The sequence below is a fragment of the Melozone crissalis genome, unplaced genomic scaffold (genome assembly GCF_028551555.1).
Source record: "Melozone crissalis strain CALT ecotype California unplaced genomic scaffold, PUWL_Pcris_2 ptg000004l_1, whole genome shotgun sequence".
NCBI classification, from domain to species: domain Eukaryota; kingdom Metazoa; phylum Chordata; class Aves; order Passeriformes; family Passerellidae; genus Melozone; species Melozone crissalis.
Genome location: NW_026535782.1, coordinates 43,737,992 through 43,764,666, shown reverse-complemented (window position 1 = coordinate 43,764,666; position 26,675 = coordinate 43,737,992). Strand labels below are relative to the sequence as shown.

At 42.5% G+C, this 26,675-nt stretch overlaps 1 protein-coding gene across 1 annotated transcript; it reads left to right on the top strand.

The window, feature by feature from the left end:
• The first annotated feature begins 327 nt into the window (after positions 1-327).
• On the top strand, positions 328-23,741 carry ISX (intestine specific homeobox). Its single transcript, XM_054279809.1, has 5 exons — positions 328-607; positions 8,128-8,367; positions 18,708-18,859; positions 22,708-22,824; positions 23,505-23,741. Exons 1-5 carry the CDS (start codon positions 328-330, stop codon positions 23,739-23,741), a joined length of 1,026 nt encoding a protein of 341 aa, XP_054135784.1.
• The last annotated feature ends 2,934 nt before the right edge of the window (positions 23,742-26,675 follow it).

Below are 26,675 nucleotides of genomic sequence, written 5' to 3'. Positions count from 1 at the left end.
GCAGGTTTCAGCCTGAAAGCAGAAAAGGAAGATAACTACCCCACAAACAGCATTTACCAACAAGAGGCAACCCTTCCCAGGGCATTTTTCTCCTGGTTCTGCAAGGAGCACACCTCCTTCTGGAATGGCCAGGGAGCGTTCGGAGCTCCGTAAACACGAAGCAAGGGGAATGCTCAGCAGTGGGTGGGGTCGGTAAGACTTTCAACCCACACTTCACTCCTACCACCGCAGGTGCTGGTGCCGGGCCGCTTGGCGGTGAGGAGCAGGCGTGTGCGCTGAGCCGTGGGTGGCCTCTTTCTCCTCCCCGCGCCCCGGGGTGACCCGGGCATGGGTGCGGAGGGCCGGGCCCCGTCCCCGCCGCGCGTCCCGCGGCCTGCTCCGCCAGCCCGGGCAGCACGGCAGCGCTCTGCGGGCCGCGGCCGCCGGGCCGGGAACATGACCGACCCGCGGGTGGCTGCTAGACAGAGGAAGCCCGGCCTGTCCTTTTCCATTGAGGAGATCCTAAAGAAACCTTCTGCCAGCACTGTCCCGAGCAATGACACCAGGAACAGAAGCAGCTACGCTGAGAGACCTCCGTCCCTAAAAGCAGGGTCGCCGGTGGCCTTCGGTAAGTACCAGTCATAAAACGGAATGAAAATGTTTCTTGCTTTCTGGTCCCGAAGGCTGTCAGGTTCAGTCATCTAGAATTTTAATTCTTTAACTTTTATAGGAATTTGGGATTTCCCTTATCAGGTACAAATCGTTCATTATATACACGGAAATAATATTTTAAAAATAAGTTGCTTTCGACCTCGGAGTAGATTGGACTCTGGGGTTTGGTACATTGTAAAGCCTCAATGTCATTGGAGAGGTGAGTATGCAGCCTGAAAAGTTATTTCAGGTAGCTCTCTTCAGTGAGGAGTGCTTATTGTAAAAAATACAGCAGCTTTCCTTTTAAAAACATATTCTTGTTATCTAGTAGGGGGAAAAAGACAAATGTGTGCCTAAGGACAGGTATTCAGACTCAGAAAGTGAGCCTAAGACTGCTACAACTTAACAAAATTTTTTGAGTTTTACTTACACCAGGAATTGACTATTGTCTGGAATTACAGCCAAATCTTATATCAGCATTTTTTTCTGATAAATTTGACCACTCACCCTCAAGCAGGAGAAATGATCTGTAAGGGTAATGGTAGCTACCGGAGTGTTAGAACCCAATTGCTGGAATAAGAAAAGAGAAAGCATATATGTTTAAGAATTTCTTTTTATCATCATGGACATCTTTCATGAACTAAATAAAAACAGCTAGTAGAAAAGTTGCCTGACTTTGATCTTAGCAAACCAGCAAGTGCATTAGACTTTTTGACTTCAGTTTTCACAGTTTAGTTACTCTGGCCTTGAGTGAACTTTTACCCCCACAGAAATTGTCTTCTTCTTTTGTTAAACAAAGAACAACATCCAACATTTTCTGGATTAAATATTTTTTAATATTTTTCAATCTGCATTTTCCATAAAAAATAGATACAAGGAGATCTACTTAAACAAAAAATGACCTGTACTTTTGGTACAAAATTTTTACTCACCTGTCACTCAACTTCTTTCAATAATGTTTAATGCTACACTTTATGTTTCATAATAGAGAGTGGTATTTTCATGTGTCAGGACCCCATTTCCCACTAAAGGGATGAGCCACCCTTTAGTAAGGGAGAGAGTCTTTCTCCAAAAGCCCGTCAGTCCAAGAAACCATTGCCTATTCACAAAGAATGCCAACAAGACCTAAGGGTGAGGGGAACTACTCACTACTGTAACTTGAGTTACTGGGGTTGGACTCAGGCACCCTAACACTGACTCTTAATCATGCTTTGCACAAGATTTGGGCTTCTTTTTGTTCATCTGTGACATGGGACAACTCATCTCCTCACTGTGTGGCTCACCTCACAGCCCTGGGGCTGAATGTAGGTACCACTGCTGCCTTTGGGCTGATAACTGTAGCTTTCCATGGAAACTTGTGTTTGGGAAAGAGAGATGGCATTTTGCTGCTTTTTCCCAGAACCATAGGATAACTGGGGTTTGGGGGGGACCTCTCCAGGTCATCTGCTCAAAGAAAAAGCTATTCCAAGGACAAAATGAGGTTGCTGAAGGCTTTGGCAAATGTTGCTTGCCTGTTTTTCCACGGGTACTATTGGAGGACTGGAGCCTTTGGAGGTTTCCTTCAGCTGATTTTGCCAACTGGAACTGGACAACCAGTCCTGAAAGAAGCAAGAACTTGGTAGTTTGTAGAGGTGGACAAGGACGTGGCTGAGGCTGCTGCTGGTGGAATAGGGCTCATGTGCCAAGGGTTGTGAAGGGGGAGAAATGCTGCAGTGCACTCTGGCAGTGTGGTTCTGTGAGCTGAAAGTCCTTTCCTGAGGGCCCATGGCAGTCAGTTTGTGCCACTGGATCCAAAGTGAGACAAATCACACCACTGAAAATTCAGTCAGTGCTTGTTCACAGCTTGGGCCACAGAACTGCATTTCAACAGCATGAGAGTGTTCTCTGGGAACTCAGACAGGACCTTTTTGTATTAAGCCTTTTTCACAATCAATATGTTGAAGCCCAGTTTCACTGTGTCTCAGCTAAGTGTGTCTTGGCCACTGCAAGTTCGAGGGTCTGACAAGTCTGCATGCAGGACATGGTGGGCTCCTGCACTACTGCCCTGCCAATGCAGCCTCAGCCCACGTTGCTCCACCTGAGCATACAGTCAGTTTCACATCCTGAAAGCAATGCAGGCAGAACCATCAGGCCTTGCCTTTGACTTTTCTTCACCACCTTCACACCAGAGAGAGACTCAAGCTGCAGCAGGAGAATATGGTGACTCTTCTCTCCCCTGCTAGAAAGCAAGGGTGGGTCATAAACTTAAGGGAAGGTAGAATATTAATTAATGAAAACAATATATATATGTGAAGATTCATTTAATTGTTGCTGGAAGTGGGAGAACAGGAAAGCTGTAGAAATCTTCCAAAATGTTTTTGTACTTTGTTTTTGCAATTAATCAAGGAATTTAAAAAAAAAAAAAGAAGAAAACAAAATCTTTTCACTATTTGTTTCTTACCTAAGAATGTGGTACCTAAATTTATTACCCTTTGCTTTCTGAGCAGAACTGTGATTTATTCAGATAAATTATATTTATTTCAGAAGTGCAACACCCTGTGCTGTACATCTTGGGATGATTGTTGTATTCCATCTAAGTCATTCAGCTTCATGCCATATAACACTGTCATTAAAAAATTTGTGTAAATAATCAGCCACATCTGGTATGGCTCAGTGCTGGCCAAGGTCAGGGAACTGAAATGAGCTAGGGAACTTGCTGGAAATTCCAGGATGGGACACAAATCCAGCTGCTTTCTCATAACAGTTCAGCAGTAGCAAAGAAGGAAGTACTACAGGTCAGGGGTTAGTTATATTTTACTAAGGTTTTTAAGAACATTCCCCACAATCCTCTATGGTATTTTTCTGACCAGAGCTATGATTCATTTGTGAGACAGGAAGATCCATATGACACCACATAGGCTACTGTAAGGTAAATACTGAGGCCAGAAATTACCATCTGATGTAGACAGTCTCAGTACCAAGATCACACTTGTCCTGGAGTCTAAATCTAGTTATCAGCTGAGGAGATGGGTAGGACCAGGGGAACAGAAGATGGAGAATGTCAGAAATGGTTGGACTAGGTGGTCTAATGTTTGGACTCGGTTATTATAGTATATTATATAAAGGTCTTTTCCAACCTGTGATTCTAAATGAGGGGTGCAAACCAAGATTCCCAAGAAAACTCATGGGTGCTGGATCAGATGACTTCTAGAAGTTGCTTCTAACAAATTATCCTAAGTCTCTGACAACAAGGATGTTGTGATGTACAGTGCAAGCCTCTCAAAGAGTGGTATGGGAAGATCTCTAGGCCTGACTCCTGAGTTCATATGTTTTTGTGAGTGTAATTCCAGTGGGACTTGGAATAAGGAGTGTGCAGTGTTCTCTGAAGCATTTGGCTTTCCAGTTGCAGTGTTAGTCATAGCGGAGTTCACTGCACAAACACAACAGCTAGAGGACCTGGAGCTGCAGTTATTGAAGCTGTTGAAATAATTGAAAGAGTCTTACCAAATTAAAAAAAAAATAATGGACAAGAAGCCATTTTAGTATGCAGTCTGCTTTTCCTCTCAACCTTTTGTCACAATGCTTGAAAGGGTAGCCATGGCCTTTGCAAGGAACACAATTAAACACCCAGTGAGTGCTGATCTCCTCCCTTGTGCCAACTCTTTCATTTAAAACACAGAAGAATATCAGACCTAGTTCAGAAAAAAAGATTGTTCTGAAATTCTTGGGAACCTGATTTTAATGTACTTGACATTACATCTGAATTGGTTGTTCATTACTCCCCTGTTTTCTGCCAGTGAGGTTTCACCAACAGGAGATCCTTTATCAAGTCAGGGAAAACTTGGGATGAGAGTGTTACACCTGGGAAATTATTAGTGAATGCAATAACAGATATGGTAATTTCGTCATTCTGCCTGTGTTATGCTCCATCATGTTAAGGATATGCAAACTAATAGGAACACAACCACCACTTCACACACAAACGTCAATATGGTGATTGTTCACCTTTAGCAACACTCCACCCATCCTTATCACTAAAGAGGAAACAAACTGAAGGAATCTAACTGAACAGATACCATCTGGCCAATAAGACCAATTCATCCCACCTATTGCAAGGAAAACCAATAAACCTGGAAAGCAAAAAAATAGGAAAGAAAGAAAAATATGTAGAGGAAATAGAAAAAAAACCCCACAGTACAAATATGCTTCCATTTAGACTCTTCCCTCTTCACAGCGTTAATAAGACCCTAAAATCATAAACCTTGTGCCTCCTCAGGTCTGTCTCTAGTGATTGCACAACAAGGCTTAACTGGAACTTAGATCATCTGAAATAACCTCTGCCTTCAAAGTGAAACCCTACTACCTTGCCTGAAATTGTCCATCCTTTACTATGCAACTGAAAGTCAAGAAAAAAGACCATTTTGAGCAACAAGTCAAAGTAATTTCTGTGCATGGCAGTAACAAGTATCTCATGTTGTGCTGGACTAAAATGTCATTGCCTTCTCTGGGGGGGGGGGGGGGGGGTTGGGGTGGGGAAAGAAAAGTACATTCTCTGGAGGAGGTTTTGCCCCATGTCAGTTTATAGCTGCTTTTCAGAGCTCTTGCTGGAGTCACATAAATGTGTACCAAAAAAAATTCAAGCTGACCTTAAGAGCAATCACTTTAGGCAGGCTTTTTACTTGGTCAGAACAACAAACACCAGAGAAGGTTGCAATGCAAACAGGATTAGGGCTCCAACTCTCAGCTATGTGCTGTAAACTCAGTATTATTAAACTCTGCCTTCAATCTTATCCTCCTGAAAAACTCCTTGATTAATTCAGAGGCTCATACTTTGAGGTTCATACTTCTTTGATCTCAAACAACAGATCCTCCCACTCCTTTTCACCAGTTCACAGAGACATTGGCATTTTCCAGTCTGCCTAGGACTGTCTTCCATTTCCTCCCTCTTCTTTCTGCCTCAGTCGGTAATTGCTCTGTCCGTGCTCATACATAACTTGTGCTCATTACTGGGGTGTGTGAGCATCTCAGGAAAAATACTGGGGAGGAAAGTTGTAAATAAAGAATAAAGACCCGTGAAAAGTCTTCTATAAGTTAGGAAATGCTAATGTCATTCTTTAAAAGCTTTAATCACTCCCCATAAGAGCACCTTGCTTAGGTACCCTCACATTTTTCATTACTGTAGCATATAAGCATCATCACTTTTGTAACATGAATTTTCACATCATCATATCTAGCAAAGGAGTGCAACTAGTCCTTAATTTAGGGTTGGGAGACTAAGATAGAAGTCCTGGGCTAGGAACCTATGCCAGTACTGATACCATCTGATCATCTGTTGTTTAACCCCTGCCTCATGCTAGTGACTACTCCCAGGTCTATCCTTCTCCTTTATCCCACAAATATTATTCAAAACCTCACCTGTTTTATCTCCAGAAAACTCAAAGTTAGTTGATACTGAAGGAATAAAATTAGTTCCGTTTTGCACAATGTGCCTCAAATGCAGAGGTGGACCAGGTTTTTAAGGTCCACATGACTGTACACATGTAATTTTGTTTAGAAGGTTACTCAGATTGGTGATATTTTAGATAACATTTGAACAATTATTCTTTATTGAAATTAGGCTTTGGCTAATTTTTGGAGCTCTTATAACTTCGTTTTCTTCATGTAAGTGTCAACCATCTATAAAACTCCTATTGTGTGAGCTCTTAGTGAGGGCAGAATCAGAATTAGGTACTTTGTCTCTAGATGTTATAATTATCATTGCTGCAATGCTGCTTTCAAATAGAACTTGTTTGTTTGAGAAAATAAATCTCTAACAAGTCTAAAAACTTAGATATTTTGCCAATGTCAGACATGACAACAAAAATGTATATATATACACACACATAAAATGTATATTAAAAAGTGGAGTCTCTTCAAGTACAGCCTGTAGTGGTTCACACCTGCTGCCATTTAGATATGAGAAGGGAGAGAGGACCACCCAGAGGTGCAGCAAACTCCAGAGTCCAGATGTGGGAGACTGCTCAGGAGTGCAGTCCATTATTGCATTAGGATTTTAATGTTCTTTGGAAATAATAGCAGACAAACCTGTACTATCATATTTGCTCCCAGGCCATTCAAACCATGAAACCTAAATTCTACAATGGGTACATTATGTTTATGTGTTGCTTTTTACTCTGGCTTTCCAAGCAAAGAATACAGGTGGGGAGGAGAACTAGAGCAAATTCTGGGTTTGCCATTAAAGCAGCACAGACACAGATGTCTTGTCTCTGAAGAGAACTGAGCCATGATTGCAGCTACCAAAGGCAGCACATGAAACATTCAGCACCAGGGTTTATGGCAAGGCTGTAATACAGAAAAGGGAAATGGAGAGTGGGGTATTTGGTGTAACTCTCTTGGGATGCTAACAGCCACAGACAGCCCACTGCTGTAAACCTCGAGGCTTCCCAGCGTGTTTTGTTTCAGTGCATGGCTTTGCAAGGTCTGCTTGCATTCATAAGCAGGAGTAAGAACTCATACTACATTCATTGGGGCAGAAAAGTCATCTGGAAGATCTTTGTGGTGCCCCTAGTACACAATTGAGGTAATAAGGCAACGCCATGGCTGAAGAAAGATTGTGGCTTCTGGGACCAACTTCCTCAGCACTTGGATTCAGGTGTCCTAGCACATGAACATCACTGGTTGCTGCTGAGGTTACTGCAGTTTGTGTATAATGTCCATGCTCAAATCTAAGTTAATGTTACAGCTGTACTTAGTGAAAATAGGCCAACTCACGCTTCTCCTGTTTGTCCTGTCAACAAGAGCATGCAGGTGATTTCACAAAGATGAGCTGGCTGTCAGTACCTTTCTAGATATCACCAGCATTACTTGTCACAAAGGCAGAGGGGAAATGTTGACAGCCTGGGCAAAGGCTGCCTTTAGAATTGTCCAATGCCTAAATCAGAGGAGCAGGCAGCCCAGATGGAGAATCAAGGACATAGGGACCTGAATTGGGGAAGACACTGACTTTTAGCCTATTCATTGGCCCATTTTCCTATAGGGTAGATGTACCTACAGGGACATTTAAGAAAGGATCAGACTTTTAAAAGCATTTGGCATCCAGCAAATTCCATGGCAATCTTGTTGACAGATTTTCAGAGCAGCTCAATATCCACTTTGCTTCCAAGTTCTTCCAAAAAGACAGCCACTAATTTGGATACTGACAGGGAAGCTTGGATTTCTCAATCTTTTGGTTATGTCTCCTTATTTTTTACAGTCCCTTTTAAAAAATCTCTTTATAAGGACCGTTGAAAGTTTTAAGGTGGAAGGAAGCAGAAAACAGGGAAGATTTGGGGGTCAAACCAAGGTCCTGTATCTGCAACATGGGCTAATCTTGGCATTGAAGTACAGCACAGAAGGATTAGGGCCATTTTAAGTATGAATGGCACAATATCCAGACCACTTTTTTCACATAAACTGGAAGGTGTGCTGAATGGTGGTGACTGCTTTATTCAAAGCTGTCTTGTGCTGTGTCCTTCACAGATTCCAGCAGCCAAAGTCAGTCTGACTGTGACTTACCTTCAGCCAAAATCCTTCTTCCCACCATGTGTGCTACACCCATGGCCAAAGCAAGGAGAGTGCAGGCAACTTACTGCAAGAGAAGACCTACTGCCAACCCAGTGTCCTTCCTGGGTGAGGACACAGGACGTGAACGTCTGGAAGGCAAAAGAAAACATGAGGAAGATCAGCTATGTGGTTTCCCAGTGGACCATCCCCTTCATGGTGAGTGCCTCTGTATCCAGACTTTCCCCTTCAATGCCCCAAAACACAGCTGTTATCTTACAGTTATGTATATGGTGATACCAAGCAACAGACAGCACGAGTGTTTCCATTGGCTGAGTCACAGGAGTTGGTCATAGCTCTTGGATGAGTCACAGAGACAGTTCTTCATTCTTGCCATCAAAAGCCACTATTTGAGCCAAAGTTCCAGCTCAGTCTTACCAACTCTACCAATGTTAGTGGTAGAGACTGTTTTGGGTGTTTGTTGCCCTCCTGCTTGGGTTGTGAGGAGTTGCCACGTTCTGAGCCTCACTGCTAGGGTTGTGGAACGCCCATTTCCTGAAAATGTGCATTGCACAATGTGGGGAGAGAGACTGGTGAATAAGCTGAGTCAGCTCACTGTGTTCTGTACACCTTGGACCCACTGTAGAGGTGATGAAGAGGTCACCAGCATGCGCACAGGCAAACTGGCGACAGGCAGTAGATCTGGCAGGATGGGTCAGGCGCTATTGTCAATGCTGGCCGTGTTGGTGAACCTGCAAATTTAATTAGTTGTGAACATTGGTAAATAGTGGTCTATCTCCTAGCCAAAGCACTGTACAATACCAATATCCTTTTCCAATATGTTGCACAGGGACTTTAGGCTAAGCAGGATATGTGGTACCTGAACAAGACTAGTTCCTAGCAGACAGCAATTAATTGGCAGCATGTGACAGAAATTTCTCTATGTTCTTTGTGTTTGAGGAAAAGTAAATACAGACGTTCATACTATACTCCAGAAAACAGGTTTGCAGCAGCAGAAAGATGTTTTTGCATAGTCTCTTATTATTTACTCCAGGGAATAGAAGGTATTTCATTTAAGTCCATTGAAGATGGCAGATATGGGGTTACTCAGCTGGCTTTTCTGAGATTCACACATCATCCTTGCTCCATACTCTGCAAGCTGGCAGGAGAAGGAACGCTTTCTGTGAAATACATTTGAAAGAAAATCCCTGTTTCTGCCACTGCTGCCAAGGTATACATGAGTCTTGTGACAAGCTGCTGTCACCTCCTCCTCCTGCACGAGACAGCCATCAGTCTTGATGCAGGGAGAAGCCTTGTAAGATAACTGGAAATTTTAGCTTTCCTCTGCCCTGTAAGCTGCACACAGCTCATGACAGCAGGGCTAAATCATGTGGCCTCCTCATAGGAGTGCCAGGGCTGTATGCATCTGGCTCTCAGAGTTGCCTCTGAATATAAAAGTAGAATATTCACATAATCTCTATATAAGGGAGTCTCCAGCCAGGAGGATCACACCATAGCTGGGAGGTGGCTATCCTGACTTGGCACTTAGCCAGCCTCATCAGTAAAGCAGGGGAGGTAGCATGCAATTATCTGCACAAAACAGAGCCAACGTGAGCAGCCCCCTTCAATGGCAGCGTGTATTTTAAAGGCATTTTAAACAAAATCCCTCTGTTCCCTGGTCACAGTGAGGTTTTGAAGCCAAGCAGAGGTTTAATGATCTGTCATTTCCTAGGCTACTAGTTCCTGCAGTTGCTGAGCCTTTGATAGAAGCTGGCTGGAGAAGGAGGGAGAATCCTAAAGCGTGGGATTGACGTTTTCCCTATATGGTGCAAACAATGATGTTTCGGATCCTGTTCATACACTACATCGTTCCTAGCAGAGAGCTGGAGGCCTGGGTTTACAATACTTTCCTGTATCTCAGGTTTCAGCCTCCTTCTTCCACTTGACATTACAGGGAAGAGCTGGTGGTTCTTTTTCTCCTGCCTCTGGCTGTGGCAGGTATCACCTTTCTCAGACAAAGTCAGCAACAACACCTGCAGGAAGGGTAGACTGCAGCATCCCTGGAAGCGGTCTGTAGTCCAGCTGATAGCAAATTAACTTCTGTTTACGCACCTGTCAGCTGTGGGGGGCTTCAGACCTGCTTTTGGCATGGCAGCTACAGGTCAGTTACGGGTCCTCTGACAAGGCACCTTGGCAGTCCCAAATGCCCATAGTGTATCCATGGAGGTGTCCCCAGGACCTCCCTCACACCCACACCAACAATGGCTGTAAGCACTCAGAGGAGCATCACCAACCTCAGCAGCAGGAGACCTTTCTGATGTGCAAAGACATGAGAAACCCTTCGTGGGGCATTCCCTCCCCTCTCTCTGTTAGCACACATCTATTGATGGTTTGTGAGGAAAGGCCCTGGGTCTGTCTAGACACACACATCTGTTTAGTTGTCAGGGAATAGAAGAAATCAGGCATGCTATACAATCACCTTGGAGGCAGGAGAGCTGGGCTTTGGTGCTATTTTGTATGGGAGGAGAAAGGTGAGGAGGCTTCAACAACAGCCTCCTTCATGGGCATGTGGTCTGAGATAACAAGAGCACCCCGACTGTGACCCTGAGTATGGGATTTGAAGCATATTTCCATAAAACTCTGTAATTCCCTAAAATTCCCTAAAATGTTTCTTTTCCCCACAAAATGGCTTCTGCCACTAAGCGGTTTAGAAATGCAGTGTCATTTAAGCTAAATAGATTTATGTCCTTATCACAAACCACTGCAGGAAGCAATGGCTCTTGTACTTTGAACTTAGAGGCTGCCCTGTAAGCAAAAAAAGAAGAGGCCTCATATGCTAGAGACATGCTGACACTGGCATTTAGTTTTGCTAAACCCTTATTTGAATTTGGGTGCCTTCATTCAGAATGCTGTATGCCTTCACCTGTGGCCTTCTGCATGGAAAGCTCAGCTGAGCCTTTTCAGAAAACCTGGATTCTTGGAAAGCAGCATTGATAAAGCCCATTTCAGAAGGAAAAACAGCTTTGATAAAATCTGCTTTAGAGGGAGATAATTTGAAAGAAGGCCTTACTTTGAAGCTGCAGGTAGAGACTCTGTTTGGGCCAGCTTCTGTGAGATGAGTCATTGCAGCCCCTTTGCCATGCGCAACCACCATCGCTGCCAAGGGATTCAAAACACCAGAGCAAGCGGGGAAAACTCTTGTGGTTGTTGGTCACTCTCTCAGCACCTGTCTATGTAAACACCCAAATCCTGAGCTCCCACTTTCCTTTACTTCTCTCTGCCCTGACCTCCCTGGGACTCAGCTTGCCAGTCCAGAAGAGTAGAGCACTGGAGCCTGAGAGGATAACACACTCCCATGCCTGCCTGACCTGCCTGCCTGTAGCAGCTCCTGGTGGAGATTGCCAAGTACAAGATCCCAGCCTAGTTTGGATCCTCCTGGGCAATCATTTTGCAATGAGTCTTTTACACATGCTGGGTTTGATTGTATACATTGGGCAGGTGTGCACTTGTAACTATATCCAAAGGCAGTGCATGACTGTGCCCTACATTGCGCACAGATAATGGTTCCAGTCTCCTGCTCAAGCAAAGGAGCAGCTGCTGCCTTGGAGAAGCCAGGTAGCAGCATCACCTTCAGGCACAGGTGGATGTCTGGTCCTGTGGGATTTCTTCTCTGGGCAGTAATTCAAGGACTGCATAGATCATGCTTCAATAAACAGAGCTGGGTCCTAATTCCCCCAGAAACTGAGGGCTTCAGGCTGGGAACCACATGTGGTTCAGAGGTTCATGTTATTTCCTGCAGCTCAAGTCTTCATTATTTGCTGTAGAGGAGGCTGCCCTAATGAGTCAACATCACCCAAATATTTCCATAGCAAAAATCTTCTGCAGGTTGCTGACTGTGAGCTCAGGGATCTTTTTATTAATCTAATTGTTTTATTGTCATGATAGCATCTGCGATCCCAAAGCATATTGATGAATTTTGGTGGCAATTTTCGTAAGGACAACAGAAAGTATAGAGATAATCTCAGTTGTGGAGGAAGTCCAGTATAAGTCATGTTACCTCTGTACTGATGCCAGTTGCAGACATCCTTAGCTCAATGTTTATGTTTTCTCTGAAGTCATAAATTCACTTGTACTATTCATTTGTGGGCAATATGGTCAAATCCCTGTACCTCTGTGAAACAGCATGGTTTATCTCTCATGGAACAGTCTTTTCCCCAGTATGTTGACTTACCTTAATGTGCTTCTGAAACACCCAAGAGACAATGAAGCACTGTGCAATCACAATCCCAGATAAATATCAGCTGCCCAGACTACACCAATGGGACTGTGAGAAAGGGCACAAGCATCTCATTGTCCTGCAGAACAAAAGGAAACAATTTTAAATGAAAAGGAAAAGCAGGAGGAAAAAAAAAGAAATGCCCATATATATAATTTGGCTGCCATTACTGTCTTACCAGCCTTTTGTTTATCTGTGTGAATAGTCCCTGCAGCCCTCTGTCTCTAAAGTGCAGTGTTCCGCTCTATACACTTGGAAATGCCCCAGACCATTGACCTTGTTTTGGTGGGTTTACTTGAGGTATTGTTGCAGGCTGATTCTTTGTTTTCTCCCTCTTTGAAGACCGACTGTTTATAATGACACCCTGGATATTAAATGAAAACCTGAATCCTTTACTCTCACCCTTCAAACTCTGTTCACATAGAAGTCTCACTGGCATAAGTAAGCACTGTATAAAGCAAAGCTGCCAGCAGCCGGGGACTATCATGAAGTCCTTTTGTGTTGTTTCTTCATGGGTTTTGGGTTTGGAGTTTTATTTATTTAAAGCAAATTTTAGCATTCAAAGCTTTCCTCAAGCCGTCCCTTCTTCCCAGGGAATTTTGGATACAAAGGGTACATTACACAGGACCCAGAGGTTGATTTGTTCCTTCTAGTCGAATCTGTATGGTGTGACCACTTGTAAAGCTGATGGCACATCATGATTAGTTTATTTCAAAGGCCTTAATGAGTATTTATTGGCTTCTCCAAAATTGTCCTAGAACTTTTTATTAAAGCCCTGGGATATGATACTGTTTATTACTGTTCTTTGAAACTGAGGGCAGGTCTTTTACCTACTCTTTTCGCAAGCCTTTTATGCTTAAAGGAGAAACAGTAGAGGCAGGGATGTAAATAAACATTCCTGATTGGTGTCTAGATGTTTGCAGGTAAAAATAATCACAAAGAGCAGGAATAAAGAAAAAGCAGGCTCTCTGTGCAACTTGCAATAAACTCAGGTTTCTCCCTGTTGCAAATGACTGGTTTCTCACAAGGGTTTTGGACCAGAGAGTGGTGGGGAACTTGCTTTCTTTGGTGAGAACCATTATTGGTTTAGGCTGGCCACTGCTTTTAAGGGGGTTTGACTATGGTGAACATTCACTAAAATGAATGTGTCAAGTGTCAAGCTTGAGATTTAGCTGCATGGGGAGCCTATACATGCATCTGCCCCAAATCCACAGGGGCCTGAAGGAGTACATGAAGGTGCAGGCCCTTTGGCCTAGGTACAGATCTGATGGTTTGCTTCATCCTTCAGATCCTGTGCTGACCACTGGCTGTGCCAGAGCTATGCACACCATCATTTCAGGCAGCAGCATTTATAAACACTGTCATCACTTTTCTGGCAGACAGGAAAGGTTAAATTCACCAGGGGCTCAAGGTTGATGGTGAGCACGATCCTCCACAACAAACTGCCCGCATGAATGGTTTCATACATGCTGTCTACTCCTTGCCAACTCCTCTGACAAGCAGACTTAAGAAACTCCCCTGACCACCACTGTATAGCCTGCTTAAACAGGTTTCTAGCCTGGTATTTTTGGCTCACACCCCTTGATGTCTGTACATCTCTGCATTTCAGGCTCAATGTCAGGTGATTGGGCCCGGTACTCATTAGGGTAGAAGCAACTCTACATGAAGGAGTTTTTTCGACTGAAGGGAGGAGGTCAAGACTTTAGAAGTTCAAGTTGTGCTTCTCTGAATTAACTTTGGCAATGCCTGAACAGGCAGCAGCTGGCTGCTATGTGCTGTTTCACTAGCAGGAGGCTCTATCTGGAGCACATTGTACCCATCCAATTAGGATCAGTCTCATTGGCTATGCCAGTCCTTCTTAGGCTGAAAAGTCACTTTAATAAAGATTAGCCACACTGCAATACTCATGCCTAAATATTGCAGCAAAGCTCTTTTGAAAGCCATGAGCCACCTCTTTAACTAGGAGAGGGACTGCCATGGGCACATCCCCTTATACAGACAAGCAGGTTTTGTCCTGATGCCATCCTGTAATAACTGGAGGTTTTTGCTATGGGGCTGTCTGCAGTGAGCAGAATCTCACCACACAAAAACAACATTCAGAAAAGCCACGAGAAGGAAATGGCTGGGGGAGCCACATATCTGAATTACAAAGAAGAGAGAGAGAGAGAGAGATAGGAACTTCTCTGAAAAAGGCAAAAAAGGATAAAACAGAACTTAACCAGATATAATGAGGCTCTTTTTCAACACACCTGAGTTTCTTTCTGAGAAAAAATGATACAGTCAACTTTGTTACACAGAGAAAAATACATTTCTGAGGATATATAGCTAAAGCCACTTGCTTGCTTATGTAACTGCTTTCTCCTTGTCAAAGAAGATGCAGAATCTTTGGATCTGTCTGTGGCATACTGTGAGAGGCTGTCTGTCCAGAAATGACAAAGAAGATTGCAGCGAGATAAAGTGATCCTACCAGTTTTCATCTCCCTGAATTACCTACTTCAAGGCAAATATGTGCTAGTAGTGATTTCCTGCCCTTCTCCTGTGTTTTTAATTCCTTGTCCCTCCAGTGTATAGCCAAAGTAGGCTTGATACAATCCTAGCTGCTACTGGGGTAAGTGCTAATGGGGGGTGCAGTTGCAGAGATCTCCCTGAGGCAGCATTTTTCTAACTGGTTCAGATGTGCAGCTAAGAAACAGCAGTGCAAGGTGTACTACAGGCTATTTGCCTACTACAGAATGTAGTCCAGAAGAAATTTGCCCCAAGTATAGCATTATTGCAGCTGTGCAGCTTTTACTTTGAAAACTGCAATGTTAACAAACTTTTACAAGTAGTTATCAGTATTGATTTGCTCATATCTCAGATTGCTTGAAACTGTGTTATACTGTGGAAATAAACTGCAATATGCTAAGCTAAAACTGTGTATGTAAACAATTGCAAGTCAGATGCTTCGAGCTGTGCTTAGTTTAAGGCCTTAATGCCCTAAGCTCCCTTAATTTTTAGGGAAGAAATGATGGGGCCTTTACTTCATATGGTTATTTGGAGGTCAGAGATTACATAACAAAATAGGTTGTGAGAGGCCTCTGGAGACTATCTTGTCCAACCCCAAATCTAGGCAGGGCCAGCTTAAATCAGGTGGCTTAGACTTTTGACCAGTCAAGTTCAGAATATCTGCAAGGACTGAAACTTCACAGCCTCTCCTGGCCCCCACATCAGACTACCCTCATTATGAAAACATTTTTTACCTATTATGTAACCAGAATTTCCCTTGCTGCAACTTGTCGTCATTGATCTCATCCTTCCACTGTGCACCTTCAAGAAGAATCTGTATTCCTCCAAAGTTCATATGTTCCAACTTGCTTCAAGCCTGACCTAATAATAAAGCAGATCTGCAAAGGACAAATGAGCCTGATACCAAATTTAAAGGAGCTATCCTGCTTTATCAGTGTGGAGAATCTGGCCCTTCCAATGTCAACAGTAAGGCAATGTACAGACAGCTGTATCTCTAAGCATCTGAAAATGCTGACACGTTTAGATGCCTCGTATTTTCAGGCTTGGTTTCAACAGCCAGCTAACCTGCAAATGACTTTCATGGAGCATAAAAGCACACTTGAATATCCCCAGCTTTTACATAAAAAATAGCTCAGGAAACTCAGACAGAGTCTTATTTCCCCAGAGACTCTAGAGCCACATTTGAAAAGCCAAAGTTACACTTCCAACACTTCCTAGTCTTACATCTTCCACCCACATTCTTTATTAGACTGTAATTCTGAATGCTGTTGTTTGCTATGGGATCTCTAAGCTGAGGTCCCAAGGCAAAGGGAACTATCAAAGCTACAGTCAGAGAAAGTTTGATCTTGCAAGAGAAAATGTTAACACAGAGTCCCAGATTTTTTGCATTTCTTAATAGTTTTTTTAAAAATTAGAAATAGAATGACTGATTACTTATTGAAAAAATACAGTTTTCTATATTCCCTGCCGGCAAAAGTCTTGATTAGTTCACAGGAGTCTATTTTGTTAGCAATTTAATTTCATATATAGTCAAAATCAAAGTTTGTCCTTCAGTCTCAAAATATAAACTGTATTTTGTTCAATGTGATGAGTTTCAGCTTTGCAAAGTTTGGTTTCAGTCGGATTGATACTTCTCAGCACTGTGCAGATCCTCCCCTTACATAAGAGTCTTGTCTATAATACAGTTCACCTTTCCAGAAGGAAAAATGTGGAGGATTTAGAGTGGACTGATAGGGAGTTTCTTTTGTTCATCACCAAGTTAAAAGGGTCATTTTCATATCCAAGAAGCTGGTATGAGACACCAGAAACTCACATGTCTCTCTCTGAAGTCACATTCTCTAGTCCTGGACATTTCTCAGGTGCCAGCAGGACAGAATATAGTAAGCCAGATATTAAATGGGAGGTGAAAATCTTCCAAACAACAAACAGCATTATTAACTGTCTTATCCACAGGGGATGTAGTGTCCTAATATTTCTACTGTCAGTACTGATATTTCCCTTTTCTTGCATATGGCAATAAACCCCCTTTGCAGTAATCTTTTGAGAAGGTTCAAGTAAATGTAATCAGAGCTTCTTAGGAGAAGGTGTCCTATATACCTTCAGCATAAACGCACACAAATATTTCTCATTTCAAATCTCTGCCCCCATAGTGCCAGCAAGATTCAGTGGAAATAACATTTTTGTTCTGAGACTGAAGCCAGTGCTGCAGTTTAATGAGTAGTACTTTGATAGGCTGGTGGAAAGTCTAATGATACGGATTTAACTGTGTTGGACATCAGCTTTATTAGGCTGTTTCTGAGATGTGGTAGTATTGACAGTCATGATAAATGACACTCCTCAGTTATTCCTGCATGACTGGTTTTCTTTCAAAGTCCCCAAAAGGTTTAGAAAAGATGAAACATTTGCAATGGTATTGTGTCCAGGCGCCTTCCTACCCAGCTGATGAACAGAATATTTTAATCCTTATTTTCTGTGTCAACAGAGCCACAATGAGGTTTTGATTATGGAATGAAAAATGTCATTTTCTGGTTGGCACAGAGCCCACTTTATATTGGCCTAGGTGTTTAGTTACCTTTTCACTGTGTTAGCCCAGCAAAGGATGCTAATGGCTGAACAAAAGGGGGAAAAGGTAGCAAGTCTCTTTGAGGGGCTAAGCTAACCTTGTGTGGTTGATTGTCCCATTAGAAAGAGTATGCCTCTAGTTACATAGTATGAATTGTTCGTTGTCATTAGACCGTGGAAGACCAAAAGCAGCCATACAGAAAAGCAGTTTTTTGTAACAACATGGTTTCATTGAGAATTACTTCAGGTCATTGAGTAGCAAGCTCATCACAGTCAGTAAAATAATATTAGAATTTTTATGCACCCATCAGATGCAGCTTTCTGAGCTCAGTAGAAAAAACCGTGTGGTTCATAATGCTTGCGGTATGGCTTTTTGTGTTGGTCACTCAGTGTCAGCTGGAAGATACTCCATTTGTGCATCAGAGAAGATTCCAGCTTTGGGATGAGGCTGAACTCCACATTCTGCAGCTGCTTCTTCCTCTTCCTTGCATGACCTTCAGCATCATTTCAGAGCAACTGAGACTTCATTCTAACTTACAGCAAGTGCTATACAGAGTTTATGATCTAAATAAAATATGCTGGTATAGGAGGGCCTTTTCAAAACACTGTAGGAGTGTTTAGGGAAGCACTTTTTGTGATCACACCACAGCAGGTGAAGCAATGGAGCATTGGAATTCACAGCACCTAAACTTCTGCATGGGCTTTAAGGCCTTATTCTTAAGTTCCTTAGGTTAAGCTTGTTTAGAAAGTCCCCACACAACAATGGTACAGTCAGATAAATACCTTTTCTTTGCAACAGCAGAGTTAAACTGCTGGCTATACCTGCTCCTGTAGGAATGGTATGGGAAGAGAATAGCAGTCAATCAGGGGTCAGTGGTTAGTCCAACACTGAAGGACTTTGGTGACAAACTCATTGCAGGGCTAGTATGTTAAAATACATAGGCATTTGTAGCTGTTGACATGCAGTGGATCCGTGGAATTAGCAGTACAAATGGACACTTTTGACTCATTCCTTTCATGATAAAGGAGTGCATTCATGTTGTCTGCTAGAGAATATCAGGAGCCAGTCACCTATGATAAGTACATGTCTAGAAGGAGTCGTAGATGCCATCCCAACTTCAGAGCAATTTATAGAAACTGCTGCATCTCTGAATCTTCTTGTGGTCCTGTAGCCTTTTCCTGTAAGAAGTAATGCATCTTTCCTTGTTTTTCACAGCTGAGAGGAAAGGGAAACGCAGAATCCGGACAACGTTCACAGCTGAGCAGCTCCAGGAACTGGAGAAAATTTTCCAAGTGACTCACTACCCAGATGTCCATATTCGCAATCAACTGGCAGCAAAGATAAACCTCCCAGAAGCCAGAGTTCAGGTACAGTGTGTCTCCAAAAGGCTGTATTCACTGCAATTCATTCATTATTTGGAGGGCATTCTTAATCGTTTATGCCTGGGTGGCAGTGCTAATGAGATACGTGACCTCTCTCTTACCCTACAGACAGGGCCACTGTCACTGAACTCTTTTTACAAATAGGGGAAGAGGTATTTTTCGCCCAGCTGTGACTAACCACATGGAATTAATCAAAGGGTTAACAGAAGCTCTAAGCATACTAAATGCATAGCAAATAAGAGTTAGAGATGGTTATGAGTAACCTGTTGGACTCCGTAGCGACAGAGCAGCCATTTATGAAAATATTTATTGATCATTTATCAACCATTTATAGGTTAATATTCATCTAATACAAACTGTCATCCACATTCATCTTCCACAGGGTCTCAAAACACATGAAAATAGTTGCCAAAATGGAAGTGCTTCTTAGTGTTCTGTATTTCGATAGGACAGGCTATAAATGCCCTGGCCATAATTTCAGTGCACAGAAACTAATCTGGTTTCCCTCAATTGTAATATAATGTTGCTGACTGAGCTAAAATTGACCCCAAATTCTTACTGCATAGGAAATCTGCTACATTAAAATATACATACCACTCTGTATTGGCATTTGGTGTTGCCTACCAGGCACTGTAGTGATGATTTTTGCATGAAGCAGTTTCTGCACTTGCTGCAATGCTATCTATAGTCATTGGTGTACTTCTTTGCATATATCCCTCTCTAACAATCAAAGTTCAACACAGAGCTGTTTATTGACTATGACATGCCTGGGACTATTGACTAGCCATGATAATATTGCTTCATCGTTAGGTGACAGGGAGAATTAGACCTGCATTGCCACAATATGCTCATCAGCAATACCAGTACTCCAACAATGCATTTCCAACAGCATAAAAGACAAGCTGAGCTGCCAGTCAGTGCTCTCCACAGAACAATGAATCACATGAAAGAATAAGGTATTTTTCTGTTTAAAAAATTTTTTTATAATATGTATAGGGAAAAATAAAAATTAGTTATTACAGGAAACATCAACCTGAGATGTAAATGACAGAAGTAAAAAGCCCCTCATGTATGAAGTGCAGATGGTAAATTCCCAATTCAGACAGTGTTATACATGATACAGGAAATTCTGTCTTTGACCTCATCCTGGCTGATAAAGGGAAATCAGCCACAAAACTAAAAATTAGCAGTAATTTAGGTTCAAGTTACAAGTTATAGTTTCAATTGATTGCATTTGTCACACAAATCAAACAGCATACAGAGAATTTGCATATGCTCTTGCTACTTTGAAATAGTTTTCACAAAGCTTTGTGTAAGTTAAATCACCTCAGAAATATAACTCAACTATCAAAAAATTAAGCCAACCGTTTGGTAACCAAATGAAACCCTTCATAAACTGTAAAAAATCTTGTGTCCTCCAGTCAAGAAAAAAAGTTATGATTGCTGTGAAACATCTTAAAGGGATAGATGAGACTGTATAACTGCATGTGTTAACACATAAAAAATTAAGAATCCTGTATGAGTAAACATGAGAAACAAGAAATTATAAAAAATAAGTAAGCAAAGCAGGAGGGTGCAGGCCAGAGCTTTGGTCAGAAAAATTAAAGATCAAAAACTCAATAAAAGTCAATTAAGAAGAAAAAAAAAGCCCAAAGTGATCAATTGTATTGATCTGTTACTTTGTAGAAACAGTAGGACTGTCAAGGATAATGCATAAATGGCAAAGATGTTCAGTCATAATTTCTGCTCTATCCTTGGAATTATGTCAGGGAGCACTTTCTAAAAGGATAATGTTGAACAGCAGCTCCTACAGACAGGTATTTTTTAATCTACACATCTAAGTAACTTACCTCCAGTGGTTCTGAAAAAGCTGCTTGAGATGTAGTTTAGGTCATCAGTGTTGATATTTAATCAGTTCTGGAGCATGAGAGACATTCCATTCCAGGGGCCTTGAAGAAATCTAATGTGTCAGTATTCAAAGGGTAACAGGACAACCAGATAATGACTGGCCTGTCAGACAAACATTGGTTTTTGGCAAAAACTGTGAAAACAACTGCATATTTTGTTAATGGAGAGTTAAAGAAAAGATAACATATTTAATGCTTATCAGCTCTGGTTTATGAAAACAGACACTGCCAAACTCATCTTTTTATGGTGAGATTATTAGTGACAGTTTTAAACTGAAAGAAGGTAGATTTACTTTGTGTATGAGGAAGAAATTCTTTATGGTGAGATTGGCAAGACACTGGAACAGATTGCCCAGAGAAATTGTGGGTGTCCCATCACTGGAAGTGTTCAAAGTCAGGCTGAATGGGGCTTTGAGCAACCTGGTCTAGTGAAATATGCCCCTGCCCACAGCAGAAGTGTTGAACTAGATTTTCTTTAAAAGGTGCATTCCAACCAAGAGTAGTCTATGGTTCTGTGCATTTGGTTGATGAATGTAGACAGAGCATGAGGAATCGGTTTAAAAGACAATTGAAAGGACTCATGCTGGGTATGGAGAAATCATTTTAGATGTAAGGGTGCTGGAGAGCTGGTTGGGGAAAAAAAGAGCAGTTTGGTCTGAGAAGTGTTAAAGTCTTTGCCTTTAGTTAAATAAAATAAGTCCATGAAGTGAGAACTTAATCCCATGTGCAGATTTTAGAAGGAGCCCTTCAGAGACTGAATGTTGGCTGGAGTGCCCCCTTTGCCCTCTATCACTTTGTGAGTGTTAAATGGTGCTGTTTCACCATATAACTCCTGCATGGTAGAAAGGGAATGGAAAAGTTCATACAGACTAAGCAGTTTCCAGACACATGCGCACCCAGATAAACAAAACTGTCCTTTCAGTAACCCCAGATACTTCTAGCTATCAGCAATATAGCAGCTAACTATCAGCAATATAGCAAAGGGCTCCTGACATTCCCATTACTTCTTGGGTGAGAGATGCAGAAATAACTGAGCTGCTCATTATTTGGCTTAAAATACATATGTATTTACATTCAGTAGCACCTGTGTTCAATAACCAACACTTTGTGTTCATGTGAACCACTTGCTTACATTCAAACAGCAAGTCCCTTAGCAAGCTACAAACTACAATTGAAGGGGGCTTCAACTTTTCACGGCAGTGCAGCAAGATGCACAACTGCAGCTGCACAATAAATACATTTATGCCTCTGCCAGAAGGCAGACTGGTCAAATCAGCTGACAGATGAAAGGAATTCCCCAGAGAAAATTAGTTGTCTGCTTTCCAGTGCAAATGAGACAGCTGACAGCATACTCAGATTGCTGAGTGATCCCGGTGGGTCTTTCACTTAGGTCCCTTATGTGAATTTCCAAATGCTACCAGCTAAACACAGGTAGAACCCTGTTACTACATCTCCACTGGTGACACACTTTTATTGCAGCCCAGCAAAACATCTAGGTGGATCTATTCTCAGTCTATTCACTTGGAAACAGGGTGGAAGAGCTCTGTCATGAGATGTCACGCCTTGGGAAAACAGAATGCTGTGTGCATTGACCACTGCACAGCTTTGTTCACAGAAGGATCTGCTCTCCCCAGAGAGCCCTGGGAAACCTGCAGTACTGTCTTTCCTTGAACAGGGTGATCCTATTTCTTCTGTGAGCCACAATAGAAAACAAGATATCATGGTTCAGAGTTTCCATATGCTATGTAAAGTGTGAAAAGTGCTCTGTCAGACCCAGTGGTTTACTTTAGATTCAGCCTCTGGTTCTGCTGAGCTGGACATCAGTGTTTTCTGATGCTCAGAGTTCAGGGAAAGTAGTTGGCTGTGAGAAGATCTTCCTTCATATTCGGTTAATTTCTATACCTTTTATTTCTTGCCTTTATCCAGATCTGGTTCCAGAATCAGCGAGCAAAGTGGAGGAAACATGAAAAGTTCAGCAACTTCGGTGGCCTTCAGTATCTGACAGAAGTTGATTTCATTCCTGCTCCCAAGTCAGATATCACAGTGAGTATTGGACACTTTGTGTCAAAGCCAGTGAGGGAGAGCCAGCTATCCTTCACCAGGTAATCACTTCACCAGTAGTGCCATGGGACTATCCCAGAGAAGGAGCACTGGAAAAGACAAAACTGGCAATGTGATGACAGAAAATCCCACCATCAATCCACTGATCAAATAACACATTTCTTCATAGAATTAAACCTGTTTCATAAATATTCTGTGAGGTGTCTCTTGTAGGGTCCTTCCCCATTTTGCTTCTAAATCACTTCCCTATAAAACATACTTTGATTCAGAATGCCTTTATAATCAGAAATTTCCTGGAGAGGAAGACCTAAGACATTTGCAGACACAAAGCCATGTCCATTTAGAGACAGAATCTCTTTACAACATCCAGCCTTGGTTAGGCTGACCAGTACCTTGACCTGTGCTTTAGCAATCCAGGACTGTTATTTTTTAGGCTGCCACACAAGCTCTTTCCCTGACAGGAGTTTTTTCATGGCTAGAAAAAAGAGTATTTTGCTTTGTGTCCTGGGTGACAACACACCACTAGGGTTTAGGAAGTCTGTTTTTCTAAACGTTTCTTCTTAATTACTGATCACCAGGGAAACAAATAAGGTTGATTGTAAATTTCATCTACGTAGAAGTCCATGTTGATTCACCTGAGACTATGCTTTTATTCTTGAAAGGCTCGTAGCTTGATGCCAAGAAAGCTCACTGCTTCCTATCCTGCCGTGGGATACTACTCACCACTGCAAGGACAGCTGACAACTGCCTGGCTGCCCAGCACGTTCTCCTTCGCTCCCCACCACGTGGAGCTGCTGCCCTTCCCAGAGCCATACTTGCTCTTCAATGTCCTGCCCCCGTACAGCTCGCTGCTACCCCACAGGCTGGAAAGGAGCAGTATCTGTGCCAGCTCCTCATAGAGCAGGACACGGGGCAGGGAGGGCTTTGGGGATGCCTTTCTCTTCATGTCCTCCGTGGAGTTGTGCGGTTCCTCTCCTCGAACAAACCTGCTGGGATGTTGGGTGGCACTGGTGCCAGGTCACCATGCTGGAAGAGAGGTGCCACAGCCCAATGGATGAGGGCAAGAGGCACCAAGGACCAGAAAGGAGCTCCTCATCTCCCTGAGGAGCAGCATGCTCCGTGGAAACCCAACCCTTCAACCAAGAGCCTCTCCCCAGGGGGACAGTGCACCAAGCAGCCCTGTGAAAGGATTTTCTGGGATTTTACTCAGCCATGAGACATTGGATGACCCTATTGCGCCAATGGCTGGAGGCAGGAAGGACACTGGGGCTGAAGTGTACATAGGCCTAAGGGCCAGCCAAAATTGCTTTTCTCTGCAGGTTTTGGTGACTTTGCTCATACATTCTGGTCTTCATGTACTGCAAAGAACATGTTTAGGTCAAAAATCAAACTTTAAAGATACTTTTTTTTTCCAAGTAGTCAAATGGGGGGGGAGGAGGGTTGATTTGCTGTCTGTGGTTTTGACTTGAATAAAGGGGAACAAACACAATCTGAGCTGAAATATTACAGTCTGAGCTCTGGATTTGGTACTGCAAGTCTCTGGGGGCAAGAGAATTCTTCAGCTGGTTAATTAAAATGCTTATGAGGAAGCCTCTCATTTTTTGACCTAAATTAAGAAAGCTCCAAAATACCCCCAGAAACAATAACAAAAAAAGACAGCCTGAGTTTAATCTGCTCAGTCTAATAGGATGATATGACCCCACAGTTTAGTTTAATTGTAGATAAATAATGAGATCGGCCTGCCCATTTACAAAATGTCTCTATTCCTGTTATTTACATAATACTCATCCCCTTCCAGCATATGGTGCTTTTCTCTCCCCTGTTTATTCAGGGTCCAATCCTGTTTCCACTAACGTCTGTGCTGTATATACTGTGTCTGTACTCTTACGGGTCTTCCACAAGACCTTTCCTCATGCCTGCTTGGATCTGAATTCTCTATCATCTTCATCCCTGTCATTTTATCAGTCACCTGAAGGACACTCAGGTCAGATACAGGGCTAAACTTCAGCTCCAGCAAAGAGCTTCAACACCTAACTGATTAAAATCAACACAAATTAGTTGTGCACCTCATGCAAGTTTAGATGACTGCATTGTAGCCACACACACACTCTCAAGTTAGGACCTTGAGTTTACGTAAAAGAAGAAAAAGTGATCACACTAAAGTTTCTGAATTAGGTGCAGGTCACTCATTAATGCAGTTTCTGGAATATGAATTGTCCTTACTCAATGATTATCTGGAATATAGGCATCATAATAATCTAAAGCTAAGGGGACACAACTCTGCACAATAGCCCAGGGCTCAGGCCAGCACCTGCAATGCGATAGCTTTTCCTGCATTAATATTTCTTTAGCCTAGAGGAAGATTCTGGGATGATCACAACATGACCATTTTCCTCGGTCAGGTTATGGAGGTAAGAAGCTTAGGGTGCTACTTTTACATTGTTTCATACTCTGATATTTCCACATAATGCTGGGTTGGGCACATCAGTCCTTGGGACATCCTCAACTCTGCAGTTCTTCAGACACACAGGTCTGCTTTGGCAAACATGTCTTAAACCTGACAAAGAGTTGCTTGAGGGAGAAGTCATCCAAGGAAGCTGACCACACAAGACATGAGTATGGAAATGTAGTCACAGTTTCATCCTAGCCTTCTTCACCTGACATCAAGTGATTCAAGTGACAGGGTTTACAGGCCCCTGGGGGGGACTCCTGCAGTCTCACAGCTCTCCATGACATTCCACTCGCATTTTCCATATGACAGCTTCAACCTTTAATCTTCCCTAAAACCCCTTGTGACCTAAACAATTTCTCCCCCTGGCTTATGGCCTTGATTTCCGTTTTCACATTGACTTTTTGGTAAAAGAAAGAGAGTAAGAGCTGGAACTTAATGCTTTCCTTTTATGGTTGCTGCTGTTGTTTTGTGGGGGTGGCTAGAAAAGAGAGCTGGGGGTTTGAGGGGGTTGTTTACTTTTAAAGGTTTCTCTTTTTTTCTTTTTTTTTTTTTCATCATGTGTTTACCATGTGTTTTGATCACAGTCAAAAAGAGAGCATGCAAAGAGGGTGATGCCTGCTCTGCAATTCCGTGCAGGTACGCACTAGACTTTGGGTCAGAAAAAGCTGTGATTCAAAGCAGCCAGACATCTGGTTCCTCATGCTTTTTGATCAAGGTCTACATCCCCTTCCTACTCTATGCTCTGACCTGACTTTGCTGAGTGATTGTAAAATACCCTTTCTCTGTTCCTTCACATCTCCCCTTAGCCTGGACCATGGGTCTCACCTAAGGGCCTGCTTTTGTTTTCTTGCCCTGCTCACATTTTGCTCTGTGTAGTTTGATTTGGCTTTGATATGAGAAAACAGTATCACTTCTAGCTCAGAAACCATCAAATGAGACAATGTCTGTGCATCTCAGGGAGAATAACCCAAAAGACTTGGTGTAAATAAGGGCTTTATTCAAAATAAAATGCTCACTGAATTAATTCAGATGGGCTTTTATCCAACCAGGAGAGTTTGGTTCTTCCAAGAAGGTCTCCTGTGACACTTCCTCCCTGCTTGTGTCCTTATGCAAACCTGCTCTCTTCTAGGACAGCATTACCTCACTTCCAGGACTTGTTCTTACTTCTGCTGAAATTTGTAATTTACAGTGTCTATCCAAAGATACCAGCACAGAATGATTTTATTTTCAAGTGGCTAACAATAAAAACTCACCTCCTGACCACCTGAAGAATGGAGAGGGTAGGAAGGGAAAATGCCTTTCATTCCAGGTCTTCAGAGCTGGAGCTACTGAAAGGAATTTGATCCAGGTTGAAATCTGAATCTGAAAGGAGTTTGATCAA